This window comes from Schistocerca americana, chromosome 9 (assembly GCF_021461395.2).
Source record: "Schistocerca americana isolate TAMUIC-IGC-003095 chromosome 9, iqSchAmer2.1, whole genome shotgun sequence".
NCBI lineage: Eukaryota > Metazoa > Arthropoda > Insecta > Orthoptera > Acrididae > Schistocerca > Schistocerca americana.
In genome coordinates, this window is record NC_060127.1 from 174,227,314 (window position 1) to 174,244,961 (window position 17,648).

Genomic DNA, 17,648 nt, shown 5'->3' on the forward strand with positions numbered 1-17,648 from the left:
TTTTAGAATTCATTCATGGGCCCCAGCCCTACATTGATACCGGTGAAAGTCGTTTTCCAATAGCTGTTATTGTTCCAGAGATATTTTGAGTGGACAAGATAGCTGGGACACCCTGTATATAAATGACCTAGTAGATAGTGTCGGAAGTTCCATGCGGCTTTTCGCGGATGATGCTGTAGTATACAGAGAGGTTGCAGCATTAGAAAATTGCAGCGAAATGTAGGAAGATCTGCAGCGTATAGGCTCTTGGTGCAGGGCGTGGCAACTGACCCTTAAGATAGACAAATGTAATATATTGCGAATACATAGAAAGAAGGATCCTTTATTTTATGATTTTACGATAGCGGAACAGACACTGGTAGCAGTTACTTCTGTAAAATATCTGGGAGTATGCGTACGGAACGATTTGAAGAGGAGTGCTCATATAAAACTAATTGTTGGTAAGGCGGGTGCCAGGTTGAGATTCATTGGGAGAGTCCTTAGAAAATGCAGGTGGCTTACAAAACACTCGTTCGACCTATACTTGAGTATTGTTCATCAGTGTGGGATCCGTACCAGGTCGGGTTGACGGAGGAGATAGAGAAGATCCAAAGAAGAGCGGCGCGTTTCGTCACAGGGTTATTTGGTAAGCGTTACGGAGATGTTTAGCAAACTCAAGTGGCAGACTCTGCAGGAGAGGCGCTCTGCATCGCGGTGTAGCTTGCTGTCCTGGTTTCGAGACGGTGCATTTCTGGATGAGGTATCGAATATATTGCTTCCCGTTACTTATACCTCCCGAGGAGATCACGAATGTAAAATTAGAGAGATTCGAGCGCGCACGGAGGCTTTCCGGCAGTCGTTCTTCCCGCGAACCATACACGACTGAAACAGGAAAGGGAGGTAATGACAGTGGCATGTAAAGTGTCCTCCGCCACACACCGTTGGGTGGCTTGGGGAGTATAAAGGTAAATGTAGATGTAGATTTGGAAACACCATCGTGCAAAAACAAAGTTTTTCTCAAACTTAATGTAGTGTAACTGTGAAAGGGAGCAAGGGAACCGAAGTGGTTGCCTCTCGACCTGTGATACATCCGTGGCTCGTCTGTGAGACATCAGTACATGAGAGGGATATAGTCAACACATAAGGTTTCTGGCTGTTAATATCAGCTGTGGAAACCAGAACCACACCTTTACATTTAGGCAGGTCCCCAGCTGTCCTTTCACCTACTTAAAGTCACCAAGAATGTCAGGTATCAAACAAGGACCTTCCATATCATTTAGTCAAGGACTAACTAGACTGACTGAAAAGAACCACAACACCAAGAAGGAGTTCTGCAACACAAACAATAGTTGGTAGGGATTTTTGTACACCTGGAGGACGATGTGTATTCAAATTTCGCGCCAGTCGCGTAAGTGTGAATTAGTAGCGGCACTATGAGGGTCCAATCGGGTTTGGGTGTACCTACACAAACGCAATTCCGAAATTTCATTACTCTATAATAATTATCTTTTGCTGTGGCGGATTTTCTTTTCTGTCAGTGTATCTCCAAGTTGCCGAGTCTAGTATTTTGGAATAATAGTTAGTCAAAGATGTGTGAAAATGAAATAATTACTTTCTGTACATGTGCATTTGATGGATAAATGATCGTTAGTGGTGCATTTATCCATCTAGGATTACTTCCCGTACAGTTTCCAAAGATTGCATTCCTAGGAATCCAATATCAGCGCCTAAGAATTCAAAGAAACTTCCTTTAGCCACCCATACATATCCGAATCATGCTGAAAACTGTGTCACCTGGCAATATGATCCCTCAAATCAGTTTTCAAAGTAATGCATTTGCCTTCAAATCCAGTTCTCACCTGGAGAGTTTCAGCAGAAACCAAAGTCGCCGACAGCAGATGGTAACTCCTAGAACGAGACATTTGGCTTGAGATGCCTACATTCTGCCACTGCCCTTTTGGATCAGCTCTTGGGTTAAAGCTGCAAGGAAGTCACATTAATGACAGGATAGGTAGGAACCACGTTCTCACCAAGTGAGGTGTAAACTCAGGTAAGCTAAAAGACATTTCCACCATATTATTTAATCAAATACAATTCTGTTTTATTCGTTTAGTTACAAGATTTACAAGTTAATATGTTTACAGAAGAAACTTTTATCAAGAGCAAACGCACCGCCCATCATAGCAGACTTACATCAGAGCCATGCAGTGCAATCGGATCCACTTAATGGATTTCAGTATTACGGTACTCTGGTGCAGTGCTTTATTTGTACATATCACACTATAACACTGATTGTAGTGGCAGTGCTTCAGCCAGTCTTTGGCTACGTATTTGTACCCACGTGTGGCACTCATGTGGCTGGACGTAGAGTGGACGTCAGATGTGCAGCTGCGACTCCAGCGCTGTGACTTCCTCCTTGTCACCAGCCTCCAGGGCGAGGTTGTCCAACCCTTGCTCCCTGCTAGGCGCCACCGCGTTGGTGGCTGCGCAGTCGCCGTTGGCAGCCCTGCTCGGGGACTCCCAGCCCTCCTCGGGCAGCTCCCAGTGGCGGCCATCGCTGAACCACTCCTCACGCGGCACTTGCTGCAGTACCGGCAGTCTCAGCAGGACTCCTGTGAGGGCAACAGGACATTCAGAGTAGAGGCACTGTCTGACGAGTTGTAAGAGTTGCACTGTGCTTAAGATGCGACATGAAGGGACACTGAAGCATTATTTAAACTCGAAACTTTATCTCATGCTGACTAGGTCGCTTAAATAATTACTAATTTTACTGTTTGGAAGTAATTTGTCGACGCATTTCAGTCACTGCCCATCAACAGAAATATTAAAATAATAACAAATTTTTTGCGCAGAATATCGAGTCACATCCATCACCCATCAGTACCAGAACTAACTCAAGTTAGATGGATGACGGACATGGCTTCATCCTCAGTTTGAAGACTTTGTTCCCGAAATCAATACATATTATAATAATGGCTGTATGCATGCGTGCGTGTGTGTGTGTGTGTGTGTGTGTGTGTGTGTGTGTTCCACATCTCCTAAGCCACAGGACCAGTTTCATCCAAACATGGTAAACATATCACTTACTGTCAGGCCACAATCGCTGTGGGAGTGATAACCATCAATCTATTATACACTACTGACCATTAAAACTGCTACACCACGAAGATGACGTGCTACAGACGCGAAATTTAACCGATGCCGTGATATGCAAATGATTAGCTTTTCAGAGCATTCACAAAAGGTTGGCGCCGGTGGGGACACCTACAACGTGCTGACATGAGGACAGTTTCCAACCGATTTCTCATACACAAACAGCAGCTGACCGGTGTTGCCTGGTGAAACGTTGTTGTGATGCCTCGTGTAAGGAGGAGAAATGCGTACCATCACGTTTCCGACATTGATAAAGGTCGGATTGTAGCCTATCGCGATTGCGGTTTATCGTATCGCGACATTGCTGCTCGCGTTGGTCGAGATCCAATGACTGTTAGCAGAATATGGAATCGGTGGGTTCAGGAGAGTAATACGGAACGCCGTGCTGGATCCCAACGGCCTCGTATCACTAGCAGTCGAGATGACAGCCATCTTATCCGGATGGCTGTAACATATCGTGCATCCACGTCTCGATCCCTGAGTCAACAGATGGGGACGTTTGCAAGACAACGACCATCTGCACGAACAGTTCGACGACATTTGCAGCAGCATGGACTATCAGCTCGGAGACCATGGCATGACGCTGCATCACAGACAGGAGCGCCTGGGATGGTGTACTCAACGACGAACCTGAGAACACGAATGGCAAAACGTTATTTTTTCGGATGAATCCAGATTCTGTTTACAGCATCATGATGGTCGCATCCGTGTTTGGCGACATCGCGGTGAACGGGCATTGGTAGCGTGTATTCGTCATCGCCATACTGGCGTATCACCCGGCGTTATGGTATGGGGTGCCATTGGTTACACGTCTCGGTCACCTCTTGTTCGCATTGACGGCACTCTGAACAGTGGACATTACATTTCGGATGTGTTACGACCCGTGGATCTACCCTTCATTCGATCCCTGCGAAACCATACATTTCAGCAGGATAATGCACGACCGCATGTTGCAGGTCCTTTCTGGATACAGAAAATGTTCGACTGCTGCCCTGGCCAACACATTCTCCATATGTCTCACCAATTAAAACGTCTGGTCAATGGTGGCCGAGCAACTGGCTCGTCACAATACGCCATTCACTACTCTTGATGAACTGTGGTATACCTGTACACGCCATCCAAACTCTGTTTGACTCAATGCCCAGGTGTACCAAGGCCGTTATTACGGCCAGAGGTGGTTGTTCTGGGTACTTATTTCTCAGGATCTATGCACCCAAATCGCGTGAAAATGTAATCACATGTCAGTTGTAGTATAATATATTTGTCCAATGAATACCCGTTTATCATCTCCATTTCTTCTTGGTGTAGCAATTTTAATGGCCAGTAGTGTAGTTTAGGAGATATGACGTCGTGAACCCTGAGATGTATGAAAAACTGCCACATTGTGCGTGACTTTTAAATTTATTACTTCTTTTCTACTAACTGTATTTGCAACACATTTTGCAGACAATATCTACGTACGCTGATGAATGTATCTACAAACCTATATTATTGCATGTTGCGTAGCTCAGAAGATAAGATGTCGTACACACTGAGGTGAATGAGAAACAGCCACATCATGCATGGGTTTTAAATTTATTACTCTTTTTGCTACTTTCAGAGTATGCTGATGCACTAGCTCCATAATTAACAATCACACACAACGGTTCGCACTACGAAAGATCCGTAACCAAAGACTGGAAAGTTGCACAGGTCACACCAATATTCAAGAAATGCAGTAGGAGTAATCCACAAAATTTACAGGTCCATATCATTAACGTCGATATGCACCAGGATTTTCGAACATATATTGTGTTCGAACATTATGTATAACCTCGAACAAAACAGTCTATTGACACACAGTCAACACCGATTTAGAAAAAATCATTCTTGTGAAACTCGTATGAAATGTTGAGTGCTAAGAAGGAGGGATTTCAAATAAATTCCGTATTCCTGGATTTCCGGAAGGCTTTTGATAGCGTACCACACAAGCTGCTTGCAGTGAAATTGCGTGCTAATGGGATATGTTCTCAGTTATGTGACTGGATTCGTGATTTCCTGTCACAGAGTTCATAGTTTGTAGTAGTTGACGGAAAGTCATCGAGTAAAACAAAAGTGATTTCTGTGGTTCCCCAAGGTAGTGTTATAGGCCCTTCGCTGTTCCTTATCTAATTTAGATAAGGAAGACAATCTGAGCAGTCATCGTAGGTTGTTTGTCGACTAGTAAAGTCATCAGAAGATCAAAACAAATTGCAAAACGAATTAGAAAAAGTATCTGTATGGTGCGAAAATTGGCAGTCTACCCTAAACAACGAAATGTGTGACGTCATCCACGTGAGTGCTAAGAGGAATTCATCAGACTGCGATTATACGATTAATCAGTCTAATTAAAAGGCCTTAAATTGATCTAAATACCTAGGAATTACAATTAGGAACAACTAAAATTCAAAGTAACACATAGAAAATGTTGCGGGGAAGGCTAACCAAAGTCTGCGTTTTATTGGCAGCACATTTAGAAAATGTAACAGGTCTACTATAGAGACTGCCGTCACTGCGCTTGTTCGTCCTCTTTTTGAATACTGCTGCGCGGTGTGGAATCCTTACCAGATAGGATTGACGGAGTACACCGAAATAGTTCAAAGAAGGGCAGCACGTTTTGTATTATCGGGAAATAGGGGAGTGTCACTGAAATGATACAGGATTTGGGATGGGCATCATTAAAACAGAGGCGTTCTTCGTTGCGGCGCAATCTTCATTTTTTTTTTTTTTTTTTTTTTTTTTTTCCTGGTCATCAGTCTACTGACTGGTTTGATGCGGAACGCCATGAATTCCTTTCCTGTGCTAACCTCTTCATCTCAGAGTAGCACTTACATCCTACGTCCTCAATTATTTGCTTGACGTATTCCAATCTCTGTCTTCCTCTACAGTTTTTGCCCTCTACGGCTCCCTCTAGTACCATGGAAGTCATTCCCTCATGTCTTAGCAGATGTCCTATCATCCTGTCCCTTCTCCTTATCAGTATTTTCCACGTATTCCTTTCCTCTCCGATTCTGCGTAGAACCTCCTCGTTCCTTACCTTATCAGTCCACCTAATTTTCAACATTCGTCTATAGCACCACATCTCAAATGCTTCGATTCTCTTCTGTTCCGGTTTTCCACAGTCCATGTTTCACTACCATACAATGCTGTACTCCAAACGTACATCCTCAGAAATTTCTTCCTCAAATTAAGGCCGGTATTTGATATTAGTAGACTTCTCTTGGCCAGAAATGCCTTTTATCCATAGCGAGTCTGCTTTTGATATCCTCCTTGCTCCGACCGCCATTGGTTATTTTACTGCCTAGGTAGCAGAATTCCTTAACTTCATTGACTTCATGACCATCAATCCTGATGTTAAGTTTCTCGCTGTTCTCATTTCTACTACTTCTCATTACCTTCGTCTTTCTCCGATTTACTCTCAAACCATACTGTGTACTCATTAGACTATTCATTCCGTTCAGCAGATCATTTAATTCTTCTTCACTTTCACTCAGGATAGCAATGTCATCAGCGAATCGTATCATTGATATCCTTTCACCTTGTATTTTAATTCCACTCCTGAACCTTTCTTTTATTTCCATCACTGCTTCTTCGATGTACAGATTGAAGAGTAGGGGCAAAAGACTACAGCCTTGTCTTACACCCTTCTTAATACGAGCACTTCGTTCTTGATCGTCCACTCTTATTATTCCCTCTTGGTTGTTGTACATATTGTATATGACCCGTCTCTCCCTATAGCTTACCCCTACCTTTTTCAGAATCTCGAACAGCTTACACCATTTTATATTGTCGAACGCTTTTTCCAGGTCGACAAATCCTATGAAAGTGTCTTGATTTTTCTTTAGCCTTGCTTCCATTACTAGCCGTAACGTCAGAATTGCCTCTCTCGTCCCTTTACTTTTCCTAAAGCCAAACTGATCGTCACCTAGCGCATTTTCAATTTTCTTTTCCATTCTTCTGTATATTATTCTTGTAAGCAGCTTCGATGCATGAGCTGTTAAGCTGATTGTGCGATAATTCTCGCACTTGTCAGCTCTTGCCGTCTTCGGAATTGTGTGGATGATGCTTTTCCGAAAGTCAGATGGTATATCGCCAGACTCATATATTCTACACACCAACGTGAATAGTCGTTTTGTTGCCACTTCCCCCAACGATTTTAGAAATTCTGATGGAATGTTATCTATCCCTTCTGCCTTATTTGACCGTAAGTCCTCCAAAGCTCTTTTAATTTCCGATTCTAATACTGGATCCCCTCTCTCTTCTAAATCGACTTCTGTTTCTTCTTCTATCACATCAGACAAATCTTCACCCTCATAGAGGCTTTCAATGTATTCTTTCCACCTATCTGCTCTCTCCTCTGCATTTAACAGTGGAATTCCCGTTGCACTCTTAATGTTACCACCGTTGCTTTTAATGTCACCAAAGGTTGTTTTGACTTTCCTGTATGCTGAGTCTGTCCTTCCGACAATCATATCTTTTTCGATGTCTTCACATTTTTCCTGCAGCCATTTCGTCTTAGCTTCCCTGCACTTCCTATTCATTTCATTCCTCAGCGACTTGTATTTCTGTATTCCTGATTTTCCTGGAACATGTTTCTACTTCCTCCTTTCATCAATCAACTGAAGTACACTCCTGGAAATTGAAATAAGAACACCGTGAATTCATTGTCCCAGGAAGGGGAAACTTTATTGACACATTCCTGGGGTCAGATACATCACATGACCACACTGACAGAACCACAGGCACATAGACACAGGCAACAGAGCATGCACAATGTCGGCACTAGTACAGTGTATATCCACCTTTCGCAGCAATGCAGGCTGCTATTCTCCCATGGAGACGATCGTAGAGATGCTGGATGTAGTCCTGTGGAACGGCTTGCCATGCCATTTCCACCTGGCGCCTCAGTTGGACCAGCGTTCGTGCTGGACGTGCAGACCTCGTGAGACGACGCTTCATCCAGTCCCAAACATGCTCAATGGGGGACAGATCCGGAGATCTTGCTGGCCAGGGTAGTTGACTTACACCTTCTAGAGCACGTTGGGTGGCACGGGATACATGCGGACGTGCATTGTCCTGTTGGAACAGCAAGTTCCCTTGCCGGTCTAGGAATGGTAGAACGATGGGTTCGATGACGGTTTGGATGTACCGTGCACTATTCAGTGTCCCCTCGACGATCACCAGTGGTGTACGGCCAGTGTAGGAGATCGCTCCCCACACCATGATGCCGGGTGTTGGCCCTGTGTGCCTCGGTCGTATGCAGTCCTGATTGTGGCGCTCACCTGCACGGCGCCAAACACGCATACGACCATCATTGGCACCAAGGCAGAAGCGACTCTCATCGCTGAAGACGACACGTCTCCATTCGTCCCTCCATTCACGCCTGTCGCGACACCACTGGAGGCGGGCTGCACGATGTTGGGGCGTGAGCAGAAGACGGCCTAACGGTGTGCGGGACCGTAGCCCAGCTTCATGGAGACGATTGCGAATGGTCCTCGCCGATACCCCAGGAGCAACAGTGTCCCTAATTTGCTGGGAAGTGGCGGTGCGGTCCCCTACGGCACTGCGTAGGATCCTACGGTCTTGGCGTGCATCCGTGCGTCGCTGCGGTCCGGTCCCAGGTCGACGGGCACGTGCACCTTCCGCCGACCACTGGCGACAACATCGATGTACTGTGGAGACCTCACGCCCCACGTGTTGAGCAATTCGGCGGTACGTCCACCCGGCCTCCCGCATGCCCACTATACGCCCTCGTTCAAAGTCCGTCAACTGCACATACGGTTCACGTCCACGCTGTCGCGGCATGCTACCAGTGTTAAAGACTGCGATGGAGCTCCGTATGCCACGGCAAACTGGCTGACACTGACGGCGGCGGTGCACAAATGCTGCGCAGCTAGCGCCATTCGACGGCCAACACCGCGGTTCCTGGCGTGTTCGCTGTGCCGTGCGTGTGATCTTTGCTTGTACAGCCCTCTCGCAGTGTCCGGAGCAAGTATGGTGGGTCTGACACACCGGTGTCAATGTGTTCTTTTTTCCATTTCCAGGAGTGTATTTCTTCTGTTACCCATGGTTTCTTCGCAGCTACCTTCTTTGTACCTATGTCTTCCTTCCCAACTTCTGTGATGGACCTTTTTAGAGATGTCCATTCCTCTTCAACTGTACTGCCTACTGCGCTATTCCTTATTTTTGTATCTATAGCGTTAGAGAACTTCAAACGTATCTCGTCATTCCTTAGTACTTCCGTATCCCACTTCCTTGCGTATTGATTCTTCCTGACTGATGTCTTGAACTTTAGCCTACTCTTCATCACTACTATATTGTGATCTGAGTCTATATCTGCTCCTGGGTACGCCTTACAATCCAGTATCTGATTTCGGAATCTCTGTCTGACCATGATGTAATCTATTGAAATCTTCCTGTATCTCCAGGCCTTTTCCAAGTATACCACCTCCTCTTGTGATTCTTGAACAGGGTATTCGCTATTACTAGTTGAAACTTGTTACAGAACTCAATTAGTCTTTCTCCTCTTTCATTCCTTGTCCCAAGCCCATATTCTCCTGTAACCTTTTCTTCTACTCCTTCCCCTACAACTGCATTCCAGTCGCCCATGACTATTAGATTTTCGTCCCCCTTTACATACTGCATTACCCTTTCAATATCCTCATACACTTTCTCTATCTGTTCATATTCAGCTTGCGACGTCGGCATGTATACCTGAACTATCATTGTCGGTGTTGGTCTGCTGTCGATTCTGATTAGAACATCCCGGTCACTGAACTGTTCACAGTAACACACCCTCTGCCCTACCTTCCTATTCATAACGAATCCTACACCTGTTATACCATTTTCTGCTGCTGTTGATATTACCCGATATCTGACCAGAAATCCTTGTCTTCCTCCCACTTCACTTCACTGACCCCTACTATATCTAGATCGAGCCTTTGCATTTCCCTTTTCAGATTTTCTAGTTTCCCTACCACGTTCAAGCTTCTGACATTCCACGCCCCGACTCGTAGAACGTTATCCTTTCGTTGATTATTCAATCTTTTTCTCATGGTAACCTCCCCCTTGGCAGTCCCCTCCCGGAGATCCGAATGGGGGACTATTCCGGAATCTTTTGCCAATGGAGAGATCATCATGACACTTCTTCAATTACAGACCACATGTCCTGTGGATACACGTTACGTGTCTTTAATGCAGTGGTTTCCATTGCCTTCTGCATCCTCATGTCGTTGATCATTGCTGATTCTTCCGCCTTTAGGGGCAATTTCCCACCCCTAGGACAAGAGAGTGCCCTGAACCTCTATCCGCTCCGCCGCCCTGTTTAACAAGGCCGTTGGCAGAATGAGGCTGACTTCTTATGCCGGAAGTCTTCGGCCGCCAATGCTGATTATTTACGTTTTGATTATGAATCAAAGACGCTACCCCTCGACCACGGGTTCAATCACCAACTTTCTCCTCCAAATGCAAAAATGTTTTGTTGGCCCCGACCTGCATAGGGAGAAACGATCACCACGATAAAATAAGGGGAATCGGTGCTCGTACGGAAAGATATAGGTGTTCGTTCTTTCCACGCTCTATGCGAGATTGGAATAATAGAGAATTGTGAAGATAGTTCGATGAACCCTCTGCCAGACACTTTAATGCGATTTGCAGATTGTCCATGCAGTATATTTCGCTGACTGTATCCACATATGCCGCTGGATGTACCTACACAAATATATCATTGCACGACGTATAGTTGAAGTGATATCATGTCATAAACACTGAAAGACGTGAAAAAATGCCGCACGATGTATGAAGATTGAATACATTTATTCTTAACTACTAAGACTCTTCTACAGTCGAGTCAATTTAAGGAAATCTCTGACACTGAAAGCGCTTTTGACTGCTTTTAGTTGTGAAGTGCAAACGTCTGTAGGCGGAAACGACAGCAGTCTATAGAGCTATGAAGAGGCGTTGTCGTAGAGGTATTTACAAAATCGAATTGAAGACATTCGAAGCAGCTGTCATGTTTCTTAATTTGGACAGTGTACTTACACAGCTGTACAACGGTTTTGTAATTACAAATGTGTATCACGAATACATGGGAATGAAATTCTGTCGATACCTCACTACAAACCCAGTTAATCTCTTGTTTCGGTTTCTAATAGAAAATTGGCAAAATGAAATCCAAGAAATGGCGGGTTTATCAGCTAGTGTGTCAATAAATCACGTCTATACAGCAAAGTGAATAGTGTTCTAATCAGTAGTGGATAGAGTTTCAAGGTTCCGCTGTGAAATATATCAAAATATCTTCAAAAAGTTTCCTCACTTAAAATTACACAACATAGCTGTGGGATCGGCATGTTCAAGTCTCTTGCAGAAGGCCTGCAGAAACAGTGGACGTAGCTGTGATCAAAACATTTGGAAACTTGCCGTTGGTGGGAACCCCTAGGGGTAAATTCAAACTGAGAGACGTCCTTTATTATATTTAACCTTTAACCTACGTATTGTAATGTAATGTCTCATGCAAAGAAAGTCATACACATGTTTTGGCAGTAAGCTGAACCACATAAAGAGTTTTAATATCTTTAAATGAAAGAGGAGGGAGAATGACCACCAATCAGAACATTTCTCAGGGTGTGTGTGTGTGGGGGGGGGGGGGGGGGGGGGGGGAATGTGGTGAAACGGACGCTGGAAAAGGTACTTCGTTGGAGGATGGCAGAAGTCCCCATGATGGATCGACCATGGCACACAGCTGTGGCGGCAGTTAACAGGTCACCGATCCACTGGAGCAGGAGAAGAAGGCCTCTTACAACAGCTAATGTTGACGAGAGACATCGTCAGTTACGATTACAGTAGGCGCACAATCATTAAGAGTGAACTGTGTAGCTATGGAATCACATCACATGGTCAAGTGAATCAAGTTTCCTGTTACACCAGGTCGATCTGCCATCCAGAACAACAGCTACGTGAAACATGTACTACACCACTAATGCAGTCCCATAAGGGCAGTATAATGCTGTGGGTAACGTTCACCTGCGATAGTAAGCAAAACAGCTACATTTGCTCGGGACTTTGTGGACATTACCATGGACTACCTGCATTCCTTCATGCTTGATGTCTTCCTCTCTGACTAGGGCATTTTCCAGCAGGATAACTGTTCATGTCACAAGCCCAGAGCCGCGCTAAGTAATTTCAGGACCATGATACTAAATTCATGTTCACATTTTGGCCATCAAATTTGCTTCATCGGAACCTTGTGGAACACACCTGGGACTCTATTGGGCACTATCAATATATCCACAAACCACCAGCCCATCACATACATGAGTGCGTAGTCAGCTAGTACTATATACCTCCTGAAACTTGTCAAGGAATTGTCAAATCCATGTTCGCAGAATCACATCTGTGTTGTGTTCCAAAGGTGGACAAACACACTATGAAGCAGGTGCTTATAAGCAAACGGTATATAGACCAAGATGTATACCAACATTAACTTATGGCTGTGAATCTTAGTGAGCAAGTGAGCCAAAGTCAGATCCATGAAGCAGAGATACTTCCAGAAAGTAGAAAAGAAGTCAGGGAGTGACAAGACCAAACATCTTCAAACCAAAAACTTTTGGATAAGACCATCAAAGGACAAGAGCTGAAGTGAAATGGTCATATCCAGTGAAAGATCATACGTTGCATTGCATGGTGAAGGATACAGGGTATATAAATAGTGGAAAAAATTGAAATTTTTTATGACTTTATTAGATTCTATAGTCTTTCCTCGTTAAATTGATATATACGTTATATGGTTTCAAAGGAAAAATGACCTACATATACCAAATTTTAAAGTTACAGTCATGTATGCTGCCACGCTCCCTTTATTTCTGTTACAGAAGTCGATATTATTTCAAAAAGAACTGTGAACTTTCAGTTTACAGCGATTATATGTATGATACATTGTATGTGTTAGTAACAGAGCAGGTTTCTAATGTCTGTAAATGATTATCTTTGCTAGTAATTACTTTTGTTTCTTTGAAGCTGTTTGTTCACGTGTTACTGAATGTTTGTTGGCTAAGTGCTACATATATTTGTGGAAGTTCATATCCTTTAGTGTGCTATAAATACGAACTATGCCACGCATCAAGAAATTCAATAAAAGAAAATTCCTTGGTAACCAGTTCATAAACAAAGCAAGCCACACTGTTGAAAGTAAGCTATGTAAGCTATGTATCAGTTCTTTAGGGAAGTAACTCCCACATGGCGCGTCTCCCGGTGATTCAAATTTGTGTGTTAACAATGACGCTGTTTATAGTGGATTTGGTGTTGTTGATGTGGGCATCTCATCTTCTTTGGTAAAGGAAGTGGCGAAATGTAAACAATGTGATGGTGTAGGCTGTCTTGAAATAACTGAACAACAAGGTAGCAGGAAGGGTTTAGCGTCAAAATTAGTTGTTATGTGTAGATCCTGCAATAAATCTACCTCGAAAATCACTTCGAACATTGTGCATAATTCATATGATGTGAATTTGAAGTTAGTGTATGCAATGCGTGTAATAGGAAAAGGAAAAAAGGGTGCTCAAACGTTTTGTGGTTTGATGGACCTTCCTCCTGCTCCCAAAAAAGTTCAGCAAGTACATAAAGTTACTTTTAGGTGCCTTGAAGATTGTGTCTAAGTCATCTATGAAACGTGCAGTAGAAGAAACTGTAAATATTAGTGGAACCAGCGACAATACCGTTGCACTTGATGGGACATGGTAACATCGACGATATCGTTCCTTGAATGGTGTTGTAAGTGCTACTTCTATGTAGTATGGAAAAGTTGTTGAAGTTGAGTGCTTATCTAAGTACTGCCACTCCTGCCATGGTAACGCTGAAGGACATATTGAACATCAGTGTTCTAAGAATTATCATGGTTACAGTGGAGGTACGGAGTGTGATGGTATTTCATAGGTCGGTGCCCGTTTATAACGTTAGAGATACGAAGTCCCTAGGCGATGGGGAATCTAAAGCTTTCAATAAAATTAACGCGTTCAATGTTTATGGTGGTACCTTGGTAACAAAACTGGAGTGTTGTGGACATGTGCAAAAGAGTATGGGCCGGTCGGTTTGGCCGAGCGGTTCTAGGCGCTTCAGTTTGGAACCGCGCGACCGCTACGGTCGCAGGTCCGAATCCTGCCTCGGGCATGGATGTGTGTGATGTCCTTAGGTTGGTTAGGTTTAAGTAGTTCTAGGGAACTGATGACCTCAGAAGTCCCATAGCGCTCAGAGCCATTTTCAAAAGAGGATGGGTGCTATACTGAGGAAGCTATGAAGAGAAATGAAAGGAAAGTTGCTATCTGATGGAAAACCTCTGCCTGTCCGAGGCAGACTGACAGAAACTGAAAGACACCTTCTTCAGAGTTATAATGGGCTGGCCATTAGACGAAATGTACCTCTGAAAGATGTTACAGCAATGAGAAAAGCTCTATGGGCCACCTACTTTCATAAGTTGTCCACAGATGACCACCGTGTTCACGGAATTTGCCCTAAAGGAGCAGATTCTTGGACTGGTTACCAGAAAGCAAATGGAAGTGGTCAAGAGGAAAAAATATACAGTCATAAGTATTCTCTTCCTGAGCCTGTTGTGAACGAAATAAAAGCACATTCACAATTTGCCGCAAGTTGTATTTTTCAGAATTCAGGTGCAAATATTTCCTGAACTTTATAAAGCATTGCTCTAATTTTCTTCTGTAACTTGTAATAGTCGATACTTATGTAGTAGACTAAAGCTTTATTGCAGAATCAACTAAATTATAGAAAAAATAACATTTTTATCAGTAACAAAATAATAAAAATTAAAATGTAAGATGTGATTTTTTTTATCCTTGTAATATACATAATTGGTGGAATTAAATAGGTCTAATACCTCAGCCATCATGTCATGCACATCTGGTAAAAATTTGGTTTTCTTCACATGTATAACATTGGATTAAATGGTACCTCAATTTGAGGAAGCATTTTGGAACAAATTGCATCGATTTGTTTGTGATTTTTTAATAACCTTGAGCAGGTTCAAAAATATTCAATATACTTCTAATTTGTCTAGAAAGTGTGCTGCATTACCTGACATCAACAAAAAATCTGTAAATCACAAACATTTTAAACAGTGCCTGAAAGAAATAGGTGTTGATTTTTACATAATATTGAGCCGGAAGGTATGCTGTATCCTTAAAGAAGGAGATAAGCGTTTATAGAAGTTGACTACCAAGAGCTGTCAAGTAATATATAAAATGCATGTTTGACTATCAGCTGCTTTTTTATTTAAAACCCAAATATCGACTGGTTTCAGTCACAGACCAACTTTATGGATTCTATCCAAAGACACAAAAAATACATGTAGTATACAGCAAATGTTATAAAATCTTTTCTAAGGAAGTGCAAAATATACATGAATGCTTGCAGGGTTAAAACAGTGTAGGCGACATCACATCTATCATCAGTTAAAAAATGGCCAGTGCATTATATCATGAATTAGGATACAAGACACAGGACTTTTAAAGGCAAACATACTAATAACGTAAGTATACACAGCAGTACTGAAGAGAAGATCAGAGATGCAAGTACTACAATTGTAAAAAATATTGAGAAGTTGGTCAAAGATCTTTACAAAGTATTTTCGTCATACTGGACAAAAATATCTGGATGGGAAGATTCTTTCTGAATGCAGGGGACTGGACTATCATCGGCAAACATGTTTGGTATTGTTTCACATGTAAACAGAAAAAGGAAATTGCTATCCCCAAACATAAAATAACATCGATCTTAGAATATAAGGCAAAAATCATGCTAAAACCCTAATGTTAAAACAGCATAACCATTTCATATGCACCATGTCCTACATAAGAGTTGTGATCATTCTTTAAATAATGATAGATGAGATGTTGTGGCTTAAACTGCTTTAATCCTCTAAATATTCATGTATAGTTTCCACTTGTATGGAAAATATGTTGTAACGTTTTCTGTATACTACATATGCATTTTGTATCTGTGGACAGAACCAGTCAATATTTGGGTTTTAAATAAAAAAGCAGCTGATGATCAGACAGTCTTTTTGTACAAGGAGGTAAGCGTAGTAGGCAACAAAAAACGAAGATGGCCAAGAGGGGTATGGGATGATTGAGTATAAGAGGCACTGCAGGAGAGGGAATAGTTGGTGAATGGGGCAGAGACCACAATTGTCGACTGGAAGAAGAGCAGGTCCCTCATAACCTCTACATAATTCGGTTCTAATTCTACCTCATGTGGCATGGTCAGCTGAGAGCTCCCATCAACTTGCCTGGGGGAGGTTGCAGGTTGTGTAGACTACTCACTAGGTAGTTTTATTGCACTGCATTCACGATTTCGCTTACATATGCCCATCTCTGTGCATGGGCACAGAGCCGAGATGTATCGTCATCGGTATGGCGAGGTTTGCTGCCTGCCTGCACTTCAGCTGTTTGCCCACTCCTGCACACCTGTGCATGTGGGCATGCTGCTGCCCACAGATAGGCATTTAAGATGGAACAGCCTTCTCTATACGTTGATGAGGATAGGATCACGTATATGAAATTATACTGGTTTCAACAGTCCCCTTGAAGACACTCTTTTTCTTTTTCTTGTGCCTTTCTGCCACATCAATGCAGGCCCAACATGGTCAGTAATGGATTTAGCACAGTTAATTTAAGGAGTGGCCAGATGTCCCCCATTACCCTCCCCTCTGCCATCCAGGATGCGATGTAAGTCCCCCATCTGTCTGTATGTAGCGTTATTCATATGAGATCTTATGTTTACAAAATGTGTAACTGTGGGTACTAGCCCAGTATTCACCTACTTAGATATGGGAAACTGGCTAGGAACCAAACTGAAGCTGGCCAGCACACCGACTGTCGTCATTAACCCGCTATTTGGATCTGATCCAGGTCCAGTGCACCTCCGCATTCTGGAAGCAGGTCTTCAACACGCAAAGATATCCAGGTGAGTTCTTGAAGAATATTTGAAATCAGCTAGCAGAATGTTCTGTAATTCATTCATAAACTGTGCAGTTTTCACCATATGATATTTAATATGCTTTGGCAAGTTGCTGAATGAAAGTGCATCCACTTATCTGAATACTTTAAGTGCCAATGTTAAGCCCTTGAAGTTTTTCTTGAGGTTGTACTTTTTCCTAGTACTACAGTAATAATTAAGGCTATTTTTTAACAAAAAGGATACTGGTAACAACAAATGATATTAATGTGCAAATGTATCATGCAACAGCTATTCAGGCATCAAGATTTTAAGAAGACCTTGTAGAACATTCTAGAACTAATATCATATACAACACACATAATCATCATCATCTTCGTTTCCCCTCTATCCAACATCTGGTGGAGTTGTGGTATCAATGGTACTTCGCCACTTTACTCGGTCTTTCCATCATTCTTTTTCCACAATTTGGTTGTCCAGCAGGTTTCTCCTCCTTAAATTCATCTTTATTGTATCAAGCCATCTTGTTCTCTATCTTC

General features: G+C 42.9%; 1 protein-coding gene across 2 annotated transcripts in view; it reads right to left on the reverse strand.

Moving 5' to 3' along the window:
- Window positions 1-2,055: 2,055 nt before the first annotated feature.
- Window positions 2,056-17,648, reverse strand: part of LOC124551105 (ammonium transporter Rh type B) — a 221,678-nt gene continuing 206,085 nt past the window's right edge. For both annotated transcript variants that reach the window (XM_047126042.1, XM_047126040.1), the window contains exon 10: window positions 2,056-2,591. In XM_047126042.1, the coding sequence (XP_046981998.1) occupies window positions 2,356-2,591 (236 nt within the window). In that variant the 3' untranslated portion in view covers window positions 2,056-2,355. The remainder of the gene's footprint in view (window positions 2,592-17,648) is intronic.